The sequence below is a fragment of the Euprymna scolopes genome, chromosome 38, assembly GCF_053919585.1.
Source record: "Euprymna scolopes isolate OS-2025 chromosome 38, ASM5391958v1, whole genome shotgun sequence".
In the NCBI taxonomy this organism is placed as follows: Eukaryota; Metazoa; Mollusca; class Cephalopoda; order Sepiida; family Sepiolidae; genus Euprymna; species Euprymna scolopes.
The window spans coordinates 70,824,397-70,851,200 of NC_136519.1; the positions used below are offsets into that span (position 1 = coordinate 70,824,397).

The window sequence follows — 26,804 nt, forward strand, 5'->3', positions numbered from 1 at the left end:
GTGGGTTAATCCCTTCTAACAGTGCTATCTGTCTCTCTACACGCAGAAACCTAAACACTTACAGTTTGAAAAGACGAGCAGAATGAATCAGGCAACAATTATATACATTACATGTGAACATTGTAGGATAGGCACTGTGAGAAAAATCCGTACCCCCGTCGCCAGTCGCAGCGTGACAGCAGGAATAAGGCAACCCCAAAAGAGTGGAGGAAGTGACTACCGAGGGTGGAGTACACGTGGGAGGGGGGAGGGATAAAACTCAAATGAGAAAAGAAATAAAGATTAGGGAAGACCAGCTGTGGCCAGAGAAATTCTCCATAACTAAAGATTAAAAGTTAAAAAGGTCACACAGGTAGGTAGCCACAAGCATTCATCCATCCATCCATACATACATAATATATATATTAGCAGATCACTCGGCGTTGCCCGATCATAGAATACGGCGAAATATATTTCAATTGATGCAGATTATGTATTTATTACTATAGAGCCCATTCTCTATCGATTATTATATTTTACCCAATAAATTACTTTCAAAACTAAAACACACTAAAAAAAAAAAAAAGTCATCAGCTAGAATCGAAACCAAAACAGATTTCCAGTGTTGTTCGTCAGTGTATGATGTAAGTCCATACGTATACAAAAGCGGCAAAAAACGTTTAGCTTTATATATATATATATATATATATATATATATATATATATATACACACACACACACACATTATAATATATACACACATTATAATATGTATAATATATATGTATAATGTACACAACTGTATAATGTATGATGCACACGCATATATATTATACACACGTATGATATCTATATCATACGTGTGTATAATATATATGCGTGTGCATCATACATTATACATTTGTGTACATTATACATATATATTATACATATTATAATGTGTGTATATATTATACATGTGTGTATATATTATACATGTGTATTATAATGTGTGTGTATATTATACATATATTATGCGTACACACACGTATGAGATATATATATATCTTTTCTTTCTATCTATCTTCTATACAAATAAAATTAACTCATTTTTTTCTTCTATCTATCTCTCTATATAAATAAAATGAACTCATCTTTCTTTTTTCTTTATTCTATCTATATTCTCTTCTTTCTATCTTCTATCTATATAAAATGAACTAATTTTTGTCTTCTATCTTCTTTCTATTTCTTCTATCTTTCTTCTTCTTCTCTATATAAATAAAATGAACTCATTTTTTCTCTTCTATCTATCTTCTATATAAATAAAATGAACTCATTTTTTCTCTTCTATCTTCTATATAAATAAAATGAACTCATTTTTTCTCTTCTATCTATCTTCTTCTATATAAATAAAATTAACTCATTTTTTCTCTTCTATCTATCTTCTTCTATATCAATAAAATTAACTCATTTTTTCCCGTCTGGCTTTGACCTTAATAGGATTAAGAATCTAGACATCTTCTATATAAATAAAATGAACTCATTTTTTCTTCTATCTATCTATTTTTTTTAATATATATATATATAAATGAACTCATTTTTTCCCGTATGGCTTTGACCTTAATAGGATTAAGAATCTAGACATTTTATGCAGATGTACTATGCAAAAACTGCATCACGATATCTGAGGTGTGTTATAGGCATATTAGCTATCCACTAACTCACAGATCGGAGCTTCCTATATTATATCTGGTGAGAGTTCACTGCCAAAACCAGTTTTGATCAATGGAAGTAGTAAAGTCATCTCCATCTCTCTCTAAAAAATTCATACTTCCACCGCCACTCATTTACACCGTCCGTGACAAGAGACAAATAAGGACAAACGCCGGTTTAGGTTTTCATAAAAACTGGATTGCAATTTAGGTGAAACGCACCATGCTAACTTTTACGTTGATTAAACATAAAAATAAACACAAACCAAAAAAAAACTTTACATTTTCTTACAGTACATCAAAACTTATGCTTCCGTTTTATTTCGCTTTCTTTGGAAATTACAACATCGTTTTCTTTGCTTTGTGTGTGTGTGTGTGGGGGGTCCATGTATCTTCTCTCCGTTCTCCGTTTTCCCATTCTTTCCCTTTCTCAATTTTATTTCTTCTCTCTTTCTGTGTTTCCTCTTTTTTTCGGAAAGCTTACCATCGTTTCTTTTCGTTTTTATTTATTTATCTAAATATTTTTTATAAACATTCCTCTATTACTATTTCTACGAACTTTACATTTTGTTTATTTCTTCTCTCTTTCTGTTTTCCCTCTTCCTTCGGCAAGTTTAGCATCGTTTCTTTCTTTGTAATACAGCTGGATTTTTTTAACACACACACAAAAAAACAAAACAAATAAATTACATGGATTCATTCCGTCTTCCGTTTATTTGCATTTTGTTCGCTGTCTTCCAATCTCTTATTAAAAATTTTTTTTTTTTATAAAAACATATACATCATTTCGGTTACTTTTCGCTTTGTTCGATGCCTTTCTCTCGATTTTCATTGTTTATTATTTTTTTTTAAAGTTTTCCCTTGGAGGCGGCATTAGGAACCCATTTTATTTTTTCATTCTTCTTCCTTTTTTTCCTTAATTTTTTTTGGGTTGGAAACGTCCGTCTCACGTTCGTATATAACAACATATTTGCTGGGTAGATTTTGGGGTGCTAAAACAGGGGGGGATGGGGATTTTCCATTACACCAACTTGAGCCACATCAACGCATGCCAGGGTACAGCTAGTATATATATTATGCATACACACACCTATGCTATATATATATATATATATATATATATACACATACATATATATACATACATATATGATATATATATATATATACACACACATGATATATACATACATATATGATATATATATATATATATACACACACGATATATATATATATTATGTATGCACACACATATGATATATATATATATATATTATGCATGCATACATATATGATATATATATATATTATGCATGCACACACATAATGATATATATATATATATTATGCATGCACACACATGATATATATATATATATATTATGCATACACACACGTATGATATATATATATATATATATTATGCATACACACACGTATGATATATATATATTATGCATACACACACGTATGATATATATATTATGCATACACACACGTATGATATATATATATTATGCATACACACACGTATGATATATATATATATTATGCATACACACACGCATGATATATATATATATTATGCATACACACACGCATGATATATATATATATTATGCATACACACACGCATGATATATATATATATTATGCATACACACACGCATGATATATATATATATTATGCATACACACACGCATGATATATATATATATATTATGCATACACACACGCATGATATATATATATATTATGCATACACACACGCATGATATATATATTATGCATACACACACGCATGATATATATATATATTATGCATACACACACGTATGATATATATATTATGCATACACACACGTATGATATATATATTATGCATACACACACGTATGATATATATATTATGCATACACACACGTATGATATATATATTATGCATACACACACGTATGATATATATATTATGCATACACACACGTATGATATATATATTATGCATACACACACGTATGATATATATATATATATATCATGCATACACACACGTATGATATATATATATTATGCATACACACACGTATGATATATATATATATATATATATTATGCATACACACACGTATGATATATATATATATTATGCATACACACACGCATGATATATATATATATTATGCATACACACACGCATGATATATATATATATTATGCATACACACACGCATGATATATATATATATTATGCATACACACACGCATGATATATATATATATTATGCATACACACACGTGTGATATATATATATTATGCATACACACACGTATGATATATACATTATGCATACACACACGTATGATATATATATTATGCATACACACACGTATGATATATATATTATGCATACACACACGTATGATATATATATATATATTATGCATACACACACGTATGATATATATATATATATATCATGCATACACACACGCATGATATATATATATATCATGCATACACACACGTATGATATATATATCATGCATACACACACGTATGATATATATATATATCATGCATACACACACGTATGATATATATATATATCATGCATACACACACGTATGATATATATATATATCATGCATACACACACGTATGATATATATATATATCATGCATACACACACGTATGATATATATATATATCATGCATACACACACGTATGATATATATATATATCATGCATACACACACGTATGATATATATATATATCATGCATACACACACGTATGATATATATATATATCATGCATACACACACGTATGATATATATATATATCATGCATACACACACGTATGATATATATATATATCATGCATACACACACGTATGATATATATATATATCATGCATACACACACATGATTTATATATTATGCATACACACACATGATTTATATATTATGCATACACACACATGATTTATATATTATGCATACACACACATGATTTATATATTATGCATACACACACATGATTTATATATATATATATATATATATATATATAAAATACTTTGCCAACTGCTTGCAACAAACTTATCCCATGATACTTGATGGCATCTATAATTTCATTTCATTTCATGGACATGATGTATCAATCAAGTGACCTTATTTGAAACGAGGATGCACCATGGTGCATCAAGAGAAAGTTTCACATGTCTCCTTGCAAATACTTAGCCACAATACATTGCAGTCTACATTGCACTGTAGAGAACCTACTGTCGATTTTATAAAATTATTTTTATATCATGGTTCAATTGTGCCTTAAACAGAAACATACATTTCGAACGCACCCGTCTTATCAAAGAACCAAGTGTTAATTTTATGAAATTATATTGTATAATAACTTAAATTAAAATTAAGTGTACAAAACTTAAGTATCACGGTTCAAGTATGCTCTAAAAAGAAATATTCATTTCGAACGCACATTGATTTTATAAGTGGGGCCTTTCTGTTTGTGCAGTGATAAAACTTCTCAAATGCACTTGTGATGTTAGGCTGTATAAAAGTGTTAACTTTGGTCAAAATCACACTTCCTTCTTTAATCAGATTTTTTTGATTCTCGATGGTTATCAGCAGCATTCCGATACAAAACCTATGTAAGAACACTCCCTAATACATCAAGTACCTTTGTGTGAAATTTTAAAAGATCGACCCAGCTGTTTCCGCGTCCAAAGGAAACAAACTTACACACAAAGTTCCTTTGATATAATAGTAGAAATAGAGATATAATATATCCATATATATATATATATATATATATATAAAGTAGTAGCGTTCGTGTGTGTGTGTATGTATGAGTGTACAGCCCACAACACTGGACCAATCATGAGCAAACCTAGCATGATGATCCCCCACCTACGCATGGTGCACACCATTTTTCAAGGTGAAGGTCATAGCCTATATATATATATATATATATATATATATATATATATTGGACTGATCATGATCAAATCTTACATGATGATGGTCTCCAACCTAGGGATGGTGCACACCATTTTTCAAGGTCATGATCAAAGTCCATGCAAAGCCTGGGTATCTTTGCTAGTATACTTAAAGTTTTTCATTAAAACGTTTTAATATTACTACTACGAATAATATGAACAAAACTACTGCATACATATAAAAAAATCCAGATTAAAATTAGAAATGAGTCATATAGAATATTAATTTATTAAAACTTTATTATGCAAAGAAGTATCTAGCTAAGTGTGTTTTGACAGTATTTCGTAGGGTGTATATAGGGTATTTGAATATATTTTTATGAAAAATCGAATGAAATAAGCCTCAAGTTATTTTATATAAATATAGTTAAGATAATTAGAAAGTTTTTTTTTTGCATTTATTAACAAGAGAGAAAAGCATTTCTTGCAAGGCATAAAAAATGGTAAAAAAAAACTTAAAAATTAAAGTACAAGATTCAATTTAAAATTAATCAATTTTCAAGGTGCACTTTTATAAACTTTACAAAGGTATAAAAATTTCATTTAAATTGAATCTAACATTTACCTTGGATTTATTTTATGTTAGGTACATTGTGTTGCACTTAAAAAAAAATAAAAACTAAATTCATATATTATTTAGCAATTAATGATATAAATACATAATGTTCAACTAAACATTTTAAATAAGAGAAATTTAAGAGATTATGTTCTTGCTGATAGACAGAAGTAGTAGAAAGCACTGTCTTAGCGTTTCCGCATGAGGACAACATATATACTTTTTTTTTTTTGCAACTAATAAAACTATATCCTTACCTTAAACACTACCTAAATTCCCAATCCTGATCTTTTAACACTACTGGCAAACCTACTTAACTTCCCCTCCTCCTTACTCTTTCTATTTCCATTTCATTGAGCCATTGCCAAGTGGGACTCACTGGTTAGTGATGCAGGCTGAGATGTGTGTGTGCGTGTGTGCATAAAATATTGTGTTTCTGATTCTAGCCTATATATAACTTTGATAACTACACATGTAATTTAAAAAAAAAAAAAAAAAAAAACGGCACTTCTGCATTATTTTTTAAATGCATTTCACTTGTCACCAGTCAAATAGAGTAATGATTAGAAGCGCTGACTGTTGCTTCTCTCCACTCAATTTGTTTAATTAAAAAATTAAAATTATAATATATTGTTGACCCTTCAACACGTACGAGAAAAAAAAAAAAAATTAAAACTATAAAAAAAACATCCAATGTGGCTCTAATTCGAAAATTGTTTTATTAAAATTATATTTTCTCATGCAGACTTTTCAAAAAAGTTTTTATAATTATAGATTGAATACATTTTTATACAAATAACTGTTTTTGTTTTCAAATATTTTATATAAAAAAAAATCTTGTTTGTTATTTATTTGCCATGCCATTTGATCAAGAAGAAATTAACGCCATCTGTGTAATGCAAAGTGCCTAAAATTACTATTAATTGAATATTTATTGATAAAAAAAAAGGACATAGTCCGACGTATTCGAACTATGAGATTTCTTGATAAATACCGAAACAATGAAAAATCTTCTAATATATAAAAGGCAAAATGTATATATGTGTGTGTATGTCTCACAAAAACTTTCGACAGAGGGGACGGAACCTGACGAAACCGGTATCGTTTTAAACTTCAATTCTTCGGACGGCAAATGTCAAAAAATTGGCCCACAACATTAATTCCTTCACTCTAAACTCGGCCGTTTTGTACAAGGAGGGGTTGCCATTTTACCAAGTCATCGTTCCCTTTTCGATTGACTACACTTAATTCTTACGTTCATGACATGAAGACATCGACTAAGATGTCAGGCTTTGTTTGTTCTTCCTTTGTGTTATGAGTTCGAGCCTGCTTATTTACTACCACCTTTTTTTTGGGGGGGGGGGACTTGAAAATGGACATACTAGAGTCAGTCAGGAAGCAACCCCGTGGTATTGTGTTCCACAGATAGCCAATTCTAGGAAAGGAACTTTCTCCATGGAATTTTCGTTTAGATGAGGGAAATTATTATCAGCTGTTGTAGCTAGACGAGTGCTTACTGCTTCTACACAGATAGCAACTCACCGGCCATGAAAATAATGATAGAGCAGAGACAGACTAGCTTGTCTTTTCTGTGAGAAATAGGAAATAGGGTGGAGAAGAGAGCTTACCCACTAGATTTTGTATTTGGGTTTGAAACCTGTCCAGGCAGAAAGGGGTACTAATTGTCCTTGAAGGTAAAAAAAAGAAAAAAAAAACAAGACCAAAAAAATATGAATTTTTAAAAAAATCGTGCTTTCAAAAAATATAAGTGGATTAATTTAAGCTTGAAAGTACTATATGAAAGATTTCAACACATGTCACAGATTTCTTCTGTGTGGATTTAACAAGATGTGTAGAAAAGACCACCTGTCACAGAACTTGTCTAGACATATGGTGATGATAGATCGCATAGGTGTCTTAAATGTAGCTTGACATAACTAGTTTAGAGGTGGGGAGACAATTACATGTTCATGCAGAGGGGAAGAACGAATGGTGTCGGTTTAATGACTAAACATAAGGTGGAATGAGAGAGAGAAGAGAAGAAGAGAGAAGATAAGGAGAGAGAAGAGAAAGAGAGATGAGAGAAGTAGAGAGAAGAGAAAGAGAGATGAGAGAAGTAGAGAGAAGAGAAAGAGAGATGAGAGAAGTAGAGAGAAGAGAAAGAGAGATGAGAGAAGGAGAGAGAGGAGAGATGAGAGAAGGAGAGAGAAGAGAGATGAGAGAAGGAGAGAGAAGAGAAGAGAGAAGGAGAGAGAAGAGAAGAGAGAAGGAGAGAGAAGAGAAGAGAGAAGGAGAGAGAAGAGAAGAGAGAAGAGAAGAGAGAAGGAGAGAGAAGAGAAGAGAGAAGGAGAGAGAAGAGAAGAGAGAAGGAGAGAGAAGAGAAGAGAGAAGGAGAGAGAAGAGAAGAGAGAAGGAGAGAGAAGAGAAGGAGAGAGGAGAGAAGGAGAGAGGAGAGAAGGAGAGAGGAGAGAAGGAGAGAGGAGAGAAGGAGAGAGGAGAGAAGGAGAGAGGAGAGAAGGAGAGAGGAGAGAGGAGAGAAGGAGAGAGGAGAGAAAGAGAGAAAGAGAGAGAAAGAGAGAGAAAGAGAGAGAAAGAGAGAGAGAGAAAGAGAGAGAAAGAGAGGAGAGAAAGAGAGGAGAAGGAGAGGAGAGAAAGAGAGGAGAAGGAGAGAAAGAGAGGAGAAGGAGAGAAAGAGAGGAGAAGGAGAGAAAGAGAGGAGAAGGAGAGAAAGAGAGGAGAAGGAGAGAAAGAGAGGAGAAGGAGAGAAAGAGAGGAGAAGGAGAGAAAGAGAGGAGAAGGAGAGAAAGAGAGGAGAAGCAGCGAGGAGGTAGAGGGCGTTGAGAGAGGAGAGAGAGGGCGTGGAGAAAGAGAGAGAGGGCGTGGAGAAAGAGAGAGGGGGCGTGGTGAAAGAGAGAGGGGGCGTGGTGAAAGAGAGAGGGGGCGTGGTGAAAGAGAGAGGGGGCGTGGTGAAAGAGAGAGGGGGCGTGGTGAAAGAGAGAGGGGGCGTGGTGAAAGAGAGAGGGGGCGTGGAGAAAGAGAGAGGGGGCGTGGAGAAAGAGAGAGGGGGCGTGGAGAAAGAGAGAGGGGGCGTGGAGAAAGAGAGAGGGGGCGTGGAGAAAGAGAGAGGGGGCGTGGAGAAAGAGAGAGGGGGCGTGGAGAAAGAGAGAGGGGGAGTGGAGAAAGAGAGAGGGGGAGTGGAGAAAGAGAGAGAGGGGGAGTGGAGAAAGAGAGAGGGGGAGTGGAGAAAGAGAGAGGGGGAGTGGAGAAAGAGAGAGGGGGAGTGGAGAAAGAGAGAGGGGGAGTGGAGAAAGAGAGAGGGGGAGTGGAGAAAGAGAGAGGGGGAGTGGAGAAAGAGAGAGGGGGAGTGGAGAAAGAGAGAGGGGGAGTGGAGAAAGAGAGAGGGGGAGTGGAGAAAGAGAGAGGGGGTGAGGAGAAAGAGAGAGGGGGTGAGGAGAAAGAGAGAGGGGGTGAGGAGAAAGAGAGAGGGGGTGAGGAGAAAGAGAGAGGGGGTGAAGAGAAAGAGAGAGGGGGTGAAGAGAAAGAGAGAGGGGGTGAGGAGAAAGAGAGAGGGGGTGAGGAGAAAGAGAGAGGGGGTGAGGAGAAAGAGAGAGGGGGTGAGGAGAAAGAGAGAGGGGGTGAGGAGAAAGAGAGAGGGGCGTGAGGAGAAAGAGAGAGGGGGTGAGGAGAAAGAGAGAGGGGGAGATAGAGAAAGAGAATCCGTTTTTATCACTTCTGCACTTTAGCTTTCTCGCATGAATTTAACCTGTTACCTCAACTGTTCTATGTCTAACTCAAGAACACTCTTGTCCATTCTTTCAATGTGGCCATACCATTGAAGTCTCCTATTCTGTACACATCTCCCTATACCGTCTAGATTTAAACTTCCTTGGATGTCACCAAATATTTTTTTGGATATTGAAATAATTTTTTTTCAACAAATTTACTTAAACTTAACTGCGCTTTTACATTATAGTGTAAAGAATTGGTTTATTTTGTGTAGAAGTATCCGTAATTGGTAAAATTTTGTGTAGAAGTATCCGTAACTGGTAAAATTGTGAAATAATATATTGAATTATTCACACTCTGCGAGCGTACGCTTAAAAGAAAAAATACACACACAAGAAAATTAAAAATAATAATTTTTATTTATTTATTTTTTAATTCATCATAGTTAATTACATGAGAAGATATGCATGTTTTTTTCATGGAACTTATAGATATTCCTACATGAAACTGACTAAACCGCAGTTATTTTCAAGCAAATTCGTTGGCAAAGGTTTTATTTTAATACACAAACAGAATCAAGTACAGAGTGTCCTAAAAGAAGCTGATGGATTTTAAATTTGATTAACTTCCTCAATATTTAAGTTATGCTTACCAATTCTCATATGTAGGTAGATGAACCTCTCCGTGATTTATTGAGATATAGTAAGATATCATAGTCTACTTATTTTAATTTTATTTACACAACTTAATCTAGGGCATGTTTTTCACAAGGTCTATTTTAAGTTATGAAAATGATATTACTCAAATGTCCAATTCCGATTACTTAATCCGCCATTACTCCACACCATAACGTACATTTTTGAGGGTGTAATTGCCGTTGTGCTGTTGCGTGGTGATTTTCTGATCTCCAAATCCTGCAATTTTGCTTATTTATGAACCCATTCAGATGAAAATGGGCCTAATCGGACATAAAGAGGTTTTTGAGAAAGTTTGGATCACCATTGGCCAAATCTTGGAATTGCATGACGTATTCCAACCTTTTTTTCCGGATAGCTTGGCTGAAGCTATGGCACCAATTGAATTTTATATGGAATTTGCCCTCTTCATGAAGCATTTTGTGAAGAGATGATCGAAAGACCCCAACTTGACTTGATCTCTTTGTATGGAACCTCGGCCACACTCTCTGCTAATCTAACGATTCTCATCACTTCTTGCCGTACGGGGTCTACCATATTTAGGGAGGTCACATACAGACCCTTGCTCATGAAATCGAGCCATCATATTGTTGTGGAGACGCCCACTAATTAACATAGGTGGGTGAGGGAGATATATAAAGGTATCAATCACCAATACCGGGGGAGTTCTGCAACGACTGCCAAATAGGCAAGACGCCTATGTTGCCTCCAGTAAGACATGCAAGCAACACGACACCTGCCGGAATATCTCCAACTGAAGTATATCTGAAGACATGTAAATATGTATATAACTTTTCTGCCTAATATATTATTGTTATACCTTTACTTTCCGTGTTCTTGTTAATTATTTGTGTAGACACAACAGTGGCGACGGGAATTCGAAAAAAAGACTTATGCGGGATAAAATCTATTATTAAACACAACAGTGGTGTTGAGAATTCGAAAAAAGACTTACGCAGGATAAAATCCACTGTTAGACACAGCAACAGTGTTCGAAAAATAATTTATGTGGAAAGTTATCACTGTCGAACAAAGATTTACTCAGGAATTCACTGTTAGACACAGCAACAGTATTCAAAAAATAATTTACGCGGAAAGTTACCACTGTCGAACAAAAAAAAACAAAACAAAACAAACGAAAGTAACTACAAAATTGTCGAACGAGATATTCGAACACTGGATACTTGAAAGCAAAATACCAATAACCATTTCAAAGTGACTATGAAAGTCAAAGAAAAAAAAAGGTGTTTTCACTAGTACACCGTGAACTAATTTATGCAAATTGTCTTCAAGGAGAAAAGTGATATTTTTTTTCAGCTGTACCAAGAAAGGATTTTTTTTTAAAAGAATTCTTGTGCGTAATCAAAACTTAACGGATTAAGAGAAAAAAATAAAATATTTTTTTTTATCCCTCAATAGAAAAAGGGAAAAAGAAAGGTTCAACGCAAAAAATAATATATCGATAGAATTCGGTTGACACACAAAAAAAGAAAGCGAACCTAAAAACGATTGTTCATAGTTATTGTAAAAGTGAATTAGTAAAATAGACTGATTTTTCTAATCTTTGAGAAAAAAAAACAAGATGGAGGAATTTGCTAAAATAATGACACAGTTCATGCAGAATCAGCAGATCCTACAAAAAAAAAAAAAACAGCAAGCGCTACACGCAGAAAGAGACGAAAAACAAAATGAACGACTCATAAAATGCCTAGAAAGGCAGGAAGAAAGGTTCCCGCAGATGCAACTTGAACAAAAAGAACTGTTAGAAAGATTAACATCTAATTCCATACAAGAAATTAATACAACCTTCTCCAACACAACAATTGTTAACAGCATAGATGCGTTCACATACCTACCGGAAGAGGATAAGACATTTGATGCATACTTCAAGAGGTATGAAGATATTTTCGAAACAGACTGTGAAAACTGGCCAAATGGAAAGAAAGTAAGTTTATTACTTCGAAAGCTTGGTACCAGTGAACATTGCAAATTTGTTGATTTCATATTGCCAAGGAGAACGAATCAGTTAGATTTCGCTGAGACCGTAAAGCTTCTTAAGGAGTTATTCGGACCAAACATGTCTCTTTTCCACAAGAGATGGTCATGTATGAATCTTAAGAAAACTGATGAGCAGGACTACTTGACATACGTGTCAGTAGTAAACAAAAACTGCGAGAACTTCAAATTATCGGAACTCACGGTGGACGATTTCAAATGCTTAATCTTTGCATAGGGTCTAGTATCCACAAAAAATTCAGAGATCCGAAGACGCGTTCTCTCAAAATTAGGGACAGAACAAGGCCTGACATTGCAGAAATTAGCAGAAGATTGCCAAAGGGCAGTATAACTAAAAAAAGATTCCAGGGATACAGAAGAAGCAGGAGTGGCGTACATTAGGAAGATTAAAAACCTTTCAGAAACTCCGGACAAAGAAATTTTGAGACTAGTCAAAATTAAAAAAATACTCAAATTATAAATACTCAAATTATAATAATTACAGAAAACAAAATTACGATAGTAATCAAAGGAATTATAAAAAGACAATATCAAGTAATAATTGCAGAAGATGTGATGAAAAACATTGGGGAAAGGATTGTCCTTACAAAAATATCATGTGCTACAATTGCGATAAAGTTGGACATAAGAGTGTTTACTGCAGAACAAAAAATAGAGTACACCAAATGAGAACAAACGACAAAGGGAAAAATAATTTACGAAAATATGTATCAGTAAATATTTTTGACAAACAAATGAAATTTCAGCTTGACTCTGGATCGGATTTGTCGTTAATAAACCTCAACACTTGGAAAAAGCTGGGTAAACCGACTCTTCAAAAGTCAAGTAAAAAGGTGCACGAACAGTGACAGGAGACAAAATAAAATTTGAAGGAGAGGTCATCCTGCCCATTAATTTAAATGGCATGAAGAAATTGAAAATCTTCGTAATCAAAGAAAGCGAGAACTTATTGGGAATTGAGTGGATTGAAAAATTCAATCTTTGGGATAAACCAAGGAACGCTTTTTGTAGAAAAATAACCAGTTGCACCCCAACATCAGAAAATATTAAAAACGATCTAAAAAAGAAATTCCCAGAAATATTTACTACTGGACTGGGAAGATGCAATAAATTTAAGGCTTCGTTCGAGCTAAAAAGGCATGCAACACCGGTGTTTAAGAAAAAAAACGGAACGTACCGTTCATCGGTTTAAACAAAATAAATAGCGAGCTAGATAGACTCGAAAAAACAGGCATCTTATCGAAAATCAAAACTAGTGTCTGGGCAGTGTACGTAAAAAAAAAAAAGTCGGAACAAATTCGAGTCTGTGCAGACTTTTCTACGGATCTAAACGATGAATTAAAAGACCACCACTACCCTTTACCAAGCCCTGAGGAGATATTTGCCAGACTAAATGGTGGCAAAATTTTATCAAAAATAGATTTGTCTGACGCCTATTTACAAATTCCGATGGAAGAAGAATGCTCAAAGATATTATGCATTAACACGCACAGAGTTCTTCAAATACAACCGTCTACCCTTCGGGATCAAAGTCACGCCGGCGATTTTCCAACAAGCAATAGATACAATGCTGAATGGATTAGATTGTGCTTGTGCATATCTGAATGACATAATCACCAGGAGCGCGTCCATAAGTGAACACCAAGAGCATCTAAAAGAAGTATTCACAAGAATAAATGAATACGGATTCAAAGTGAAAGAAAACAAATGCGAATTTTGTTTAGACGAAATATTTAGGGCAAATAATAAATAAAAACGGTCGACGCCCAGACTCAGAAAGGTCGACAGCAATTAAAAACATGCCGGCACCACATAACGTGACGACTCTACAGAGTTTCTTAGGTCTCGCAAACTACTACAAAGTATTTATACAAAGGAATGCACGAACTAAGAGCTCCGCTTAACGAGTTATTAAAGAAAGAAACACCATGGATATGGACAAAAGAATGTCAAGACGCATTTTAGAAAATTAAAAAGATGCTGACGTCTAATCTATTTTTAACCTATTATGACCCAAAATTAGAAATAAGTGTTGCGAGCGACGTGAGCTTGTATGGTATAGGAGCATGTATACAGCATATCCTGCCAGATGGATCGAAGAAACCTATGGCTCACGCCTCAAGGACACTACTTCCGACAGAAAAGGCTTACTCTCAAATAGAAAAAGAGGGGTTAAGCATTATTTTTGCAGTGATGAAATTCCACCGTTACCTGTACGGGAGACACTTCATACTGGAAACAGATCACAAGCCCCTAGTGACAATCTCCGGCTCAAAAAGGGCTTGCCAGTATATACAGCAAATCACCTACTCCGTTGGGGTACGATCTTGCTAAATTATGACTTTCAAATAAAACATCTGGGTTCGGAAAAAATAGGTCATGCGGATGGCCTGTCAAGGCTTATACCGAAAATTGAGGAAACCCTTGAAGAGTCAGTAATTGTAGCTATACGTTCCAATTATGAGGAAAAAAACATGGTGGTGAATATAATAAAAGAATTACCAGTCACATTAACCGATATAAAAAGAGAGGCTGAAAATGATGATGTCATCACAGACATAAAGAAAAAAGGGAAAATGATGAAAAAATGCAAAGCATATTTTCCGTATGCAATGATGTTTTATTATATAGTGAAAGAGTTGTCCCGAAAACGTTGCAGAAAAAGATCTTACATGATTTTCATACAGGACACCCGGATATAAATAGGATGAAGGCACTTATGCGGAGTTACGTTTACTGGCGTAACATGGATGTGGATATTGCACTAACAGTAAACAAGTGTAAAGGTTGTGCGTTAGCCGCAAAAGCACCACAAATCCATAAACCTAGATATTGAAATTTACATGACTTCAAATCTTGGGAGGGGGGTGTTGTGGAGACGGCCAATTAACATAGGTGGGTGAGTGAGATATATAAAAGTATCAATCACCAATACCGGGGGAGTTCTGCAACGACCGCCAAATAGGCAAGACGCCTATGTTGCCTCCAATAAGACATGCAACACGCCACCTGCCAGAATATCTTCAACTGAAGTATATCTGAACACATGTAAATATGTATATAACTTTTCTGCCTAATATATTATTGTATACCTTTACTTTCAGTGTTCTTGTTAATTATTTGTGCAGACACAACACATAGCTTTTATTGCATTGGGAATTTCTTGTGTTGAAGTTTCGTCAAAATTCTCTTTGAGTTTCTGATATTGATTCATTCAACCGAAAATATGAATACGATAAACATCCACTCCTCGGTAGTGTAACGACTCATGATGACTTTGAAAGGGTTACTCTAGATGATCTGAAAAAATAAAAGAAAAATGTAAAAAATTAAGAAAGTTATGAATTTTTTTTTTTAACCATCAGCTTCTTTTGGGACACCCTGTACAATTTTTGTACTTAAACATTTTAAAAATTGTTTGTTGAAAAAAAATTATTTTGCTGTCTTTAATAATTTGAATTTAATTGTTCTTTTTAAAAGCGACTGGTAATCTCAGATGAGATGACGTCTTTTGAGTTTACACTGTCTACAATATCAAGTGACCTACATTTCCCTCCAGGTCAGAAATTTGGTACTGCTTTAATACACCAGCACCCAAATATCTTGCTGCTCAATTTCACACCTAGGCTACTTCCCTATTAATGAGTCCTGTTATTAGTTGCACTTCAGCAGTGGCAATATGCGTTAAAAGAGGGGAGGAGGGTGAATGAAATATATAAACAAGAATAAAGAGACAAGTTTTAATAATGTTTACATATATTTAATCATTTCAATATAAATGATAAAGAAAGAAACATGGAATTTCAATAGGAATCATGTTAGTAATAATGATAACGAGTTGGCTTGATCAACTCATTGTTTCGCAAAACCAAGATTTTGAATAATAAAACATAAGTTTCTGGTAAACATAAGAAAAGAAAAGTCGACACTTATTCGCAGACATCGACATTTATTTACATTAATCAATAAATATTAACATTTTAGTAAATTTTATACAAATCTATTCATTTTTTAAATAAGAACCTTAAAGCAAAGAAAAAAATTACAATTTGCTTGTGTGTTTGTAGGAGAAAGAGACAGAAAAAGAGCTAGAAAGTAAGCAAACTAGAAATCACCCTCTCCTCTCCATAAATTCTAGCCAGCCAGTTAATTTACCTTCCTTTCTTTATTAAATTACTTCAGTTATGATATTGATAAACATATTGCATATGTATAGGAAATCAAAGACAATAAAAATCCAAATGAATGAATTAATTATATAGTTCTAAAAATTAGGCATTCTAATAACTTTTCGGGTCTTTCCTCTGTACTAATATATAATATACAGTGTTATGTTGTTAGTCTACCGGAAAACTCTAGCAACTATCAAAATAGTTGATTATTATGATGAAATTATAATAGCCGATTATGATCATTGTAATATTTGTAAAAATAAAATGCTATCAGAGAAAAATAAAATTTTTTTTAGTTGTTGAGTTGGACGGTGATGATTCCCAGTAGAATGCATTAGTCTCGGCACAGCTGCAGCTTTCCAATGGGGGAACATTGGAAATAAAAGTTGCAGAAAAGACAACCCAAGATTTGTCGATTCGTTGGAATAAATCTTCCGTGCAGCTTTTCCATAGGATCTGTCGAACATGATCAGGAGTGGACCAGGTATGTTTCTCCGATTGGCCCGATGTTACAAGCCGAGAACTTATTTGTCCATTTTGTTACATGTCTGTTAAAATGTACCTGTTGTCATAATTTTTATATCCCTAGACATTACACGAGTTAAGCACATGTACGTAATATATACATCCATCCATGTCATACAGACCCCTCTCCCCCACAGCATAGCAACAGTATTTCAAAATGCTATGTTGTATTACCAATTTAAATATTAGTAAACTGCTTCGATCATAATATAGGTGATAAGTAAATAATAATAAAAAAAACCCTTTCATATTTATTTGTTTAGATAATCCAGGGAATTGAAATCGCCAAGGTAAATAAGAAAAATCTACTCCTCACATAAGTGCAGTGGAACCAACAGAAAATGATGTGAAGACCTGGCAGGTTGGGAAGATCGAGGAGGGAAAACAGCTTTCAACCTTCCACTGGAAAAGCATAGAACATACTGGAACTCTGAGGAAAGTTATTGGTACTCTAATTTCAAAGAAAGCCTACTTTCAGCAAAAATTAAATGGTAAACGGCTATTGCGAGAACACAAAGTAATTTACCGTAGTCATCAAAAGGAGAAAGTACAGATACTCTGGAGGCACATGTTTCTTGGTAATAACTTGTGTAATAACTTCTAATGAGTAAAAAAACAAAAAAACAAATGCAATTCCTCTAGATTGCTCCCATCAAAATATAGAAAAAACTTACACAAAACCAAGGAAAATAAAATTTCAAAAAATCCCATAATAATAATTGGACCCCGCACTTCCTGGTTCTAGATAAAAAAAAATCATAAGTGATCTCTCTCTCTCTCCCTCCAAGTGTGGCACACTAAATGATTAACCATCATGACTTTTTTTTTTCATTTTCTGTTTTTGAAGATTGTAATGCTGGGTATGGGGCAGCCAAAACAGCTGCCAACATTCCCCTGCTTTTTATTGAAACCATCCGAGAGCTCTTTTTAGTATCCTCGCTGTTCTCTTAAGTTCAATTGCCTGGATCTCTTTTGCACTTGGTTCACCAGGAATATTAGGTAGGACTTCAGGTTCTTCTTCATAAGCCCTGTGGCACCTATAATAACTGATATGATTGATATCTCTTTAAGATTCCAGTTTCTTTTCATATCATACATGAGACCTTGATATTTGGTCTGTTTCTCCCTTTCAGTTCTGTTCAGACCTCCATAAACCACACTTCTTGTTTTTTCTTTCTTCTCCCTCTTCTTCTATCAAGTCGAATGTAGATGAAGAACATTATCTTATTAAATTTCTTTCTAACATTATGAGTGGCAGTATAAGCATAAGATTGTGATGGTAAGTACATCTCGGCGATTTTTTTTTATGACGAATAAAAGTTTAAATATTGATCAGAATCAAATATTAAAATTAATGAAATCGATCAAAAATAAATTTTTTTCTTTTTAAGAACACGGACTAATGTTTGGCATATAAGAAACAGATTATTTTATCTACTTTTAGTTTGGAAAGTTATTCTGGTCAATAGCATAGGGGAAAATTTGACATTACTTTATATAAGAAATGTAGTCATCCTTCGAAGTTTAAATATTTTTTCAGTCAGAATTAACTGGCCTTATTTGCTATGTTATTTAATTTCTATTGATAATTTTTTATTTATTTATAATCAATTGAAAATAAATTAATGGAAACTTAAAACGACTTTTGAAAAACTATTTAAAAAATGTAAACATGACTATTTTGAATTGATTTCCTCTAAGCTTTTCACCCAGGCGATGCAGAGTAAATACAGCGAGTAGAAGATAAATTGTCAAATGCTTGGGCAGGAAGGAGAGAGATAAAAGGAGACAGAAGGGAAGGGAGAGAAAGAGAGATAGATTAAAAGCCTGCAAATCAGAACAATCATCACATGAAGATTTTTCAATTATTTGGTAGAAGAACAATTGTAACAATGGAGACAACACACACAAACATGGACAGCCGATGATGTTGTAATGGTTAGTTCCAAGATCATCATCCATCCCAAACATCTATGTATGTATGTGCGCACATGTGTAAGTATTTGTTAATTTCTGTGTGTGTGGGTGTTAATCTGTGTGTATGTAAATATCAATATTAATTTCAGTTAATCTATTTGTGTGTGCGCGTGTGTGTGTGTGTGTATAAATATATGTATATGAATGTGAAAATAACTGTCTGAATGTGTATCTTATTTTGTTCAAGCTCAAGATGGAGCATCCTACCAGATGTTAGACATTCACCTGCCCTCCCATGCATTCCCATCGAGAGCTCTTTTTAAGATTCTAATTGTCCCATGACATGCAATTATTTGTATCTCCCTTGTACTTGGTTCATCAGTTATATTTGCCAGGTAGTTTTTGAAATTTCTTTTTCATGAGCTCGGCTGCGCCTATTATTACTAAAATGATGGAGATCTTCCTAAGATTCCAGTTTTTTTTCATGTTGTAGATGAGACCTTTCATATTTAATTATCTTTTCTCTCTCAATTCTGTTCAACTCAGAATCATGAGAGACATTAACTTCTATTAAGGTTACTTCTTTCTAGTTTCATTTTACTTCCATTAAAGTTCTAAAAAATCAAGAGCCATTCCAGAGCTTAACACCTGATCTCTATATGAAATACATAGATATCCGAATATACCAAGGAAGCTCTCCATTACCTTTCAAACACTGAGTAACAAAGTTCAGAACACAATTTTCCTCTCCCCAATCGACCATCCAAATATATTATAACTTATCTTTCTTTTTAGTCTCTTGATCTTATTGGATTCTAGGACACAAATTCATCTAGTCTGGTGGACTATCCAGCTTCATACTGTTATTTGAGGTAACATCATTTGGAGAAGGTGCACCATTCTTCATCCATCCAGCGCGGCCGTAGTTGAGACTGAACACACTACACTAGTTTGTAGTGTAATTCATATCTTGTTGGTAGCTGAATACTTGATGCTTCGCCAGGGCTATCAAGGATATTTTTTATCGTGATGCCATTACTAGATGGGGTGCCTACCATGACTTAAGAGTCGCATCTATCCTCGAGAGAATGACAGATTGCGCCAGTTTCTCAACCTGGTATTTTACCTTGCAGTACATACCGCACCTTGCTTTCCCAATTGGTCACCCATCTGGTACTGGCCAGGCTCAACGTTGCTTAACTGGTGATCTAGCGAGAACCAGTGTGTCAACGTGAATTGTGCTATATTCTTCATGGGTTACCCATAATGAGATCTTATTTGGACCGTGAATACTATGTGATTTTGAATATTTAGTTAGGGTTTACTTGTAGGGAAAAATATCTTAATGCCAGGTTGACTTGAGAAACTCCTGTACAGAGAGACCTAAGGCACCCAAAGATAGTGTTTAGTAGGCATTAAAGTTCTCTCCTTGTTCCATGCGGAAGTGTGTGTGTACGTATGTAAACTATAGATGTACATAAATGTGTGTAAATATAGCCAATCGTGTATGTGTATGTAAAATAAAAGGACATTTATGCCTGTAACTTAATATGAAAATGAATTTGCATGCAGCATGTGTATATATAAATAGCCATATATCTATGTGTGCATATGAATATACAATGTGGGCAAATAAATACATGTATAAACTGCATAGGCAAATATAACCAATTATACATGTAAAGAAATGTAAAATGTAATTAATTTTATGCATGTATAAAAAAAATTATGCGTGTATATAAATTACTAGACATATATCTGTTTAACGATGCTTTGAGTGTACTAATAGTCTATTTATTTAGATTGCAACGGCCCATTATTTAAAAAACACACATTATTCTGTGAGTTCACTTAAGAGAAAAAGGGGAGGATTGAAGGAGGTTACATTAAACCGAGGCAGCTGTGTTTTTTTTTTTTTTTCCAACTAAATTTAAAACAGTATTTGTATATGCATGTACATATTTATGCATGGTTTTATATTCTGGAAGGTTTATTATTACAAAATCATTACACTAGAGCTAGATAGGCTATGATGAAAAAAAGAGTCGACCAACCAAGCATTCAGACAAAGAATCAACAAACTAAGCAATCAAACAAACCCAAAGCATTTACACACACACACACACACACACACACACACACACACACACACACAGGCTGCTAGGCATTGCTCTGTCATAAAATATGCTTAAATCTATTTTGATTAATGAAGATTTTGTATTTATTATTATACTAGCGAGGGGGGGGGATACGCAGCGTTGCCCGGGTGTTTGGAGGTGTATGTGTTAAAAATAAGTATAAAAGAAAAAAAATTTTTTGTCGGAAGGTCGGATTGAACCACAAAGCCTTGACGCGAAGGTGGAAACGAAATGGAAAAAAAAGTCAGTCACCTAACCATCTGTGCCATGATGGAGAGGAACTGATAAGGGTGTTATATGAAGGTTTATGAAGCGAAATGAACAGGTGCTAGGAAGTGACCTATTTTTGCGCTACAAGCCAAAGCATTCGCGGACATACACAAGAAGAAGCGAACACGCACACACATTTTCGCTTTTATATTTATAGATGCCCCCCCCCCTAATATTCTAACATGAAGAGATGAAAAAGGAACAAGCTAAAATTATATGTTCATCAATATTTCGTCTTTATTTCAAGACTCACACAGATTATATATATATATATATATATATATATATATGAGAGAGAAAGTGTGTGTGTATGTGTGTTTAATATATATATATATATATATATATATATATATACAGAGAGAGAGAGTGTGTGTGTGTGTGTGTGCTTAATATAGTAGAGATGTTTGAGAAAAATTGACAAGACCAAAGAAAAGAGCGTCTGCAAGATTGCACTTGATAACAGAAAGGAACTAGCTTCACTTAATGGCAAATCAACTCATTTTGAGTGATTTGATGTTGAGACAATTTATATACAAGTTGCCTACAGCCAGCGTTGTTGGGTTCGGAAATCTTTTTACTCACATTTTAATTTTTCAAGTCAGGTTTTAGGGTTTTAAATGTTGAATTGAGTCATGGCACACTTGGCCATTAAATTAGTAACTAAACTAAATTGCTATTCAGCCTAATTTAACTCATTTTAATCTATATAAAATTACTAGTGTACACTGTCAAAAATTATGTGTACACTGTCAAAAATTATGCTTTGCCAATTTTTGCACTAATATTCATATAAAAATCATAATATAATCCAAATAATATGAATCATCAGAAATTTTAACTTCTGAATCACTATTTAATTAATATAAAAATTGGCACTTCTGCATTACATGGACAGTGCCAATATTAAGGGGCGATAACTTCAATTTCTTGGTCAAATAACACAGCAAATAAATAACAAACTCAACCAGCGCTTCTATCAAGGAACACAAACTCTAACGCAAATTCCACAAACCCATTCCGACATTTGAAAAGACTACCATAAAAACAACAAACGGACTTCTACTGATTCTATGCTCCAACAACATGGCAAAAAACACACAAAAAAAGAAAGACATACTGATGATGAAGTGTATCTTCGAAATATATTTATAAATTTCAATATAAATTTCAAACAAAATAAATGTCTGTTTATTTTGTAATAATGCGTTGTTTTGGCTTCAAACATATCTAATACATATTTATTTTATATAAATAACAAACAAGAGTTTTTTTTTCCAAACTCAAAAATATTTGAAAACCAAAACATTTATTGTATAAAAATGTATCAATATATAATTGTAAAAACATTTATTGAAAAATCCGCGTAAGAAAATATAATTTTAATAAAATAATTCTTGAATTAAAGCAGCATTGGATTTTTTTTCCCTCCCGAAACATTTTTTGAATTAAAGTAAAATTGGAATTCTTTTCTGAACAATTTAATAATTTAAGTAAAACATTTTTTGAATTAAATCAACATTGGTTTTTTTTTCCCTGAAACATTTAAATTAAAGTAAAATTGTCACTATAAAAAAATATAGTTTTAATTTTTTGTGGCACCTCTTGAAGGGTCAACAAAGTTATATATATTATAGTTTTAATTAGTAAATTAGTAAATAATTTGAATGGAATGAACAAATTTTGTCGACTTATTGTCACTTTTGAATCAGATAGAAACTTTACAGACCAAGAAGCGCCATCTGGTGACAGTTTAGTGTAACGCGCAAAAAAAAATGGTGCGGTCCATGTAATGGAAGTGCCTAAAAAAAAAAAAAAAAAAAAAAAAAAATCAACATTTCTGATAACTTGTATTATTTGGATTATTATTTGAACTACTGTACTCATTTTAAGTTTTATTCGTACAATGTTTCAGTTGATGTAATCTCAAATTAGGGATCCACAAGGAACTGTTGTAAGTTAGACTCTTCTGGCAGTTTAAAGTAGGCTTATGTAATGAAACATATATTTACATATAAGCCAATAATAAAGAGCAATGTAATATATCCCTATATATATATTAAATGAACTTATTTTTCCCCTCTGATTTTGAACTTAATAGGATTGAAAATCAAGGCATTTCATGCAAATGTAATATGCACAAACTGCAGCACATTATCTTAGGTGTGTTAGGCCTATTACCTCTACACTTCCTCGATAATCGTAGATTCCTATATTTTTTCTGGTGAGAGTTCACGGACAAAATTGGTTAGAATCAATGAAAGTTGTAAAATCTTTCTCTCTTATAAATTCCTCCTACCCCCGCTACCACTTACACCGTTGAGGATCCGTTCACAAGAGACAGTACAAAGATACACCGGTTTGGGTTCGTAGTTGCTTAAAGAAAATGGGATGCCATTTTAACGTTCCTTTTCGTTCTATGTTTTCTACTGGGTGAAACGCACCATTGGATTTAAGTGAATCGAAGGTTTATTTATGCTATTTTTTATTTTGCTTTTCGCTGTGTTTTTTGTTTTCATTTTTCAGAACATGTCCATCATCTTTTTCCCTGATTTATGCTTTCTTTTTAAAGTTTTACGTTTGTTCGCTGTTTTTTTTTTATTTTGGTTTTGCCCATTTTTTACATAACATCATTTTCATTTTGATATTTAAACAGGGTTATTTCTCCGCTTATTCTTTTCTTTACCCCCCCCCCCATGCACACACCTCCAAACAACCGGGTAACGCTGGGTACCCCCGCTAGTATATATATATATATATATATATATATATATATATATATATATATATAATATTGCTCTTTATTATTGGCTTAGATGATAGTGGTTCCAAAATTTTCAATCTTTTAATGTATGAAGATTTGTTAAGAAAATATTTTTCATTCGACAGTTTAAATGCTACTAAATTATTTTCAAATCTCAAAGAGTAACAGAATAATATTTATTTTCAACTATTAACGAAAGATTCAAATTACCAACAAAAGCAATATTCATTGAAAACTGATGCATGACAGACCAACGAAAATACTATTTGAAAACTGGGGCATGACAGACCAACATAAATTCTATTATAAATTGAAGTCGGACAGACTTACAAGGAAACATGTAAAACTATATATATATATATATATATATATATATATATATATATATATATATATATGAAATATCTGGATCTTCTGCATTTTTATTTACAAGGGGTGTGCAATAAGTAATGCCCCTGACCCACTTCCAGTTGTCTGATCTAGCTGAAATTTTGCATGTGCAATGATTTATATCTCTACGGGTTATGTGGCAAATTACAGCTCCGAACTAATTGTGTTGAACTGAGTCAGGTGTGAAATGGAGCCTGTTGAATGTCGGTTTTTGTATTTGAAAGCATGTACACCACAGGAGACTTGATGAAATGAAAGAAACTTATGATAATAATGCCCCATCATATGACCTTGTAAAACGCTGGCATTGTGAATTCAAACATGGCCGGAAGTATGTGGAAACAGCTCCCAGACCAGGCCCCCCCCCCCCCGTTCTGCCATTGATGAGGCATCTGTCCGTCAAGTTGAGGCTGCCATTTTGGAAGATCGGCGCATTACTATTCATTCCAAGATGTCAAGATTAGTACAGGATCTGAGGAAACTATTATTCATGACCATTTGCATATGCATAAGGTGTCTGCTAGATGGATTCCCAGGTGGCTCACACCATTCCAGAAGCGAGAACGTGTCGAGTGCTCGAGGATGAATTTGGAGATGTGCCAAGAAGATGAGTCAAAGTTTTTCAAAAGACTGATTACACAGGATGAGACCGAATCCCAGTCAATGTAGTGGAAGCACTTGGACTCACCACCTCCAAAGAAGGCAAGGGTGCAGCCCTCCACTGGCAAGGTCATGCTCACAGTCTTCTGGGACGAGGACGGAGTAGTGATGACAGATTTTCTGGAAAAGGGTACCACAATTACAGGAGCCTATTATGCTTCACTTTTGAGGAAATTAAGGGAAGCTATCAAAATCAAGAAGTGGGGCAAGATCAACAAAGGTACCCACCTCCTGCAGAACAACACTCCGGTCCACAACTCGCATGTTGCCAGATCAGAAGCACGGGCATATGGTTATAAAATCCTCCCTACTCTCCTGACCTTGCACCCTCTGACTTTCACCTCTTCCCAGCCATGAAGTTGTTTTTGAAAGGAAAGCATTTCCCAGATGATGCAGCCTTGATTTCTGAAGTCATGTCGTGGTTGGAGGACCAACCTGGGGTGTTGTACAAAAACGGTCTCCAGAGTTGCATCAAACGATGGGAGAAATGTATAACTCTGGGTGGTTCCTATGTAGAGAAAGACTAATAACTGTGCCAAGTTTCATTGCTCTACTGCTATGGGAAGTGGGTCAGGGGCATTACTTATTGTACACCCCTCGTACTTAGGACTTCTACCTGTTCGTGGCTGATGATATGAGAGTATGCTACCTCTGTGAATTAAAGGATTCTGTTTGAAATTCTGTGTATATGTCAGAGTTTGGCAGAAAGATTCCCAATTTCGACAAGATACACATACAGACGGTTTGAGGTTATGACTGAAAGGAGCAAATAACACTCAAGATGAGAACAGTAGACCAAATAATATGAATAATCAATCCTCATCTCAAAACTTTGGAAACATATTTAGCTTTGCTGCAGTAAATAAGGAAGTGTAGATGGCAAAATTATTATTGAAAACAAAAAAGTCTATGGAATTGAGAAAATTATTTTATGAATTAATATGTTTAAAGTAATTCTTGGATTAATGTCAGAGCAAGTAAAAGTTTAGAAATTTATTAACAAATCCCTGCTCTATCGCTATTTTCATTACAAGTGCTTGACTGAACTCCAATCTATGGTTCCCCCCCCCCCTTGCAAAACCTTCATAAAAGACACTCAAATAGCTACAACCATTATATATGATTTCCCTCACTCCTTATCTGTACCTAAATCTAAATGCAGATTCCATGAACACAACTTCTTTTCCAGGACTACCTACCTGTGGAACACTGTTCCTTTGGCCTGCTTCCCAGTTGACTACAACATAGTAGCCTTCAAATCCAATGTAAACAAGTTCTTTTTGAGC

General features: G+C 34.1%; 1 protein-coding gene across 2 annotated transcripts in view; it reads right to left on the reverse strand.

The window, feature by feature from the left end:
- Positions 1–26,804, reverse strand: part of LOC145263178 (ubiquitin-conjugating enzyme E2 G2-like) — a 120,507-nt gene that overhangs the window by 69,266 nt on the left and 24,437 nt on the right. Inside the window, exon 2 of one of the 2 annotated variants that reach the window (XM_080120223.1) lies at positions 23,434–23,506. The exons of the other annotated variant lie outside the window; for it this stretch is intronic. Coding sequence (XP_079976349.1) covers positions 23,434–23,446 — 13 coding nt within the window. The 5' untranslated portion in view covers positions 23,447–23,506. The remainder of the gene's footprint in view (positions 1–23,433; positions 23,507–26,804) is intronic. 2 annotated transcript variants of the gene reach the window in all.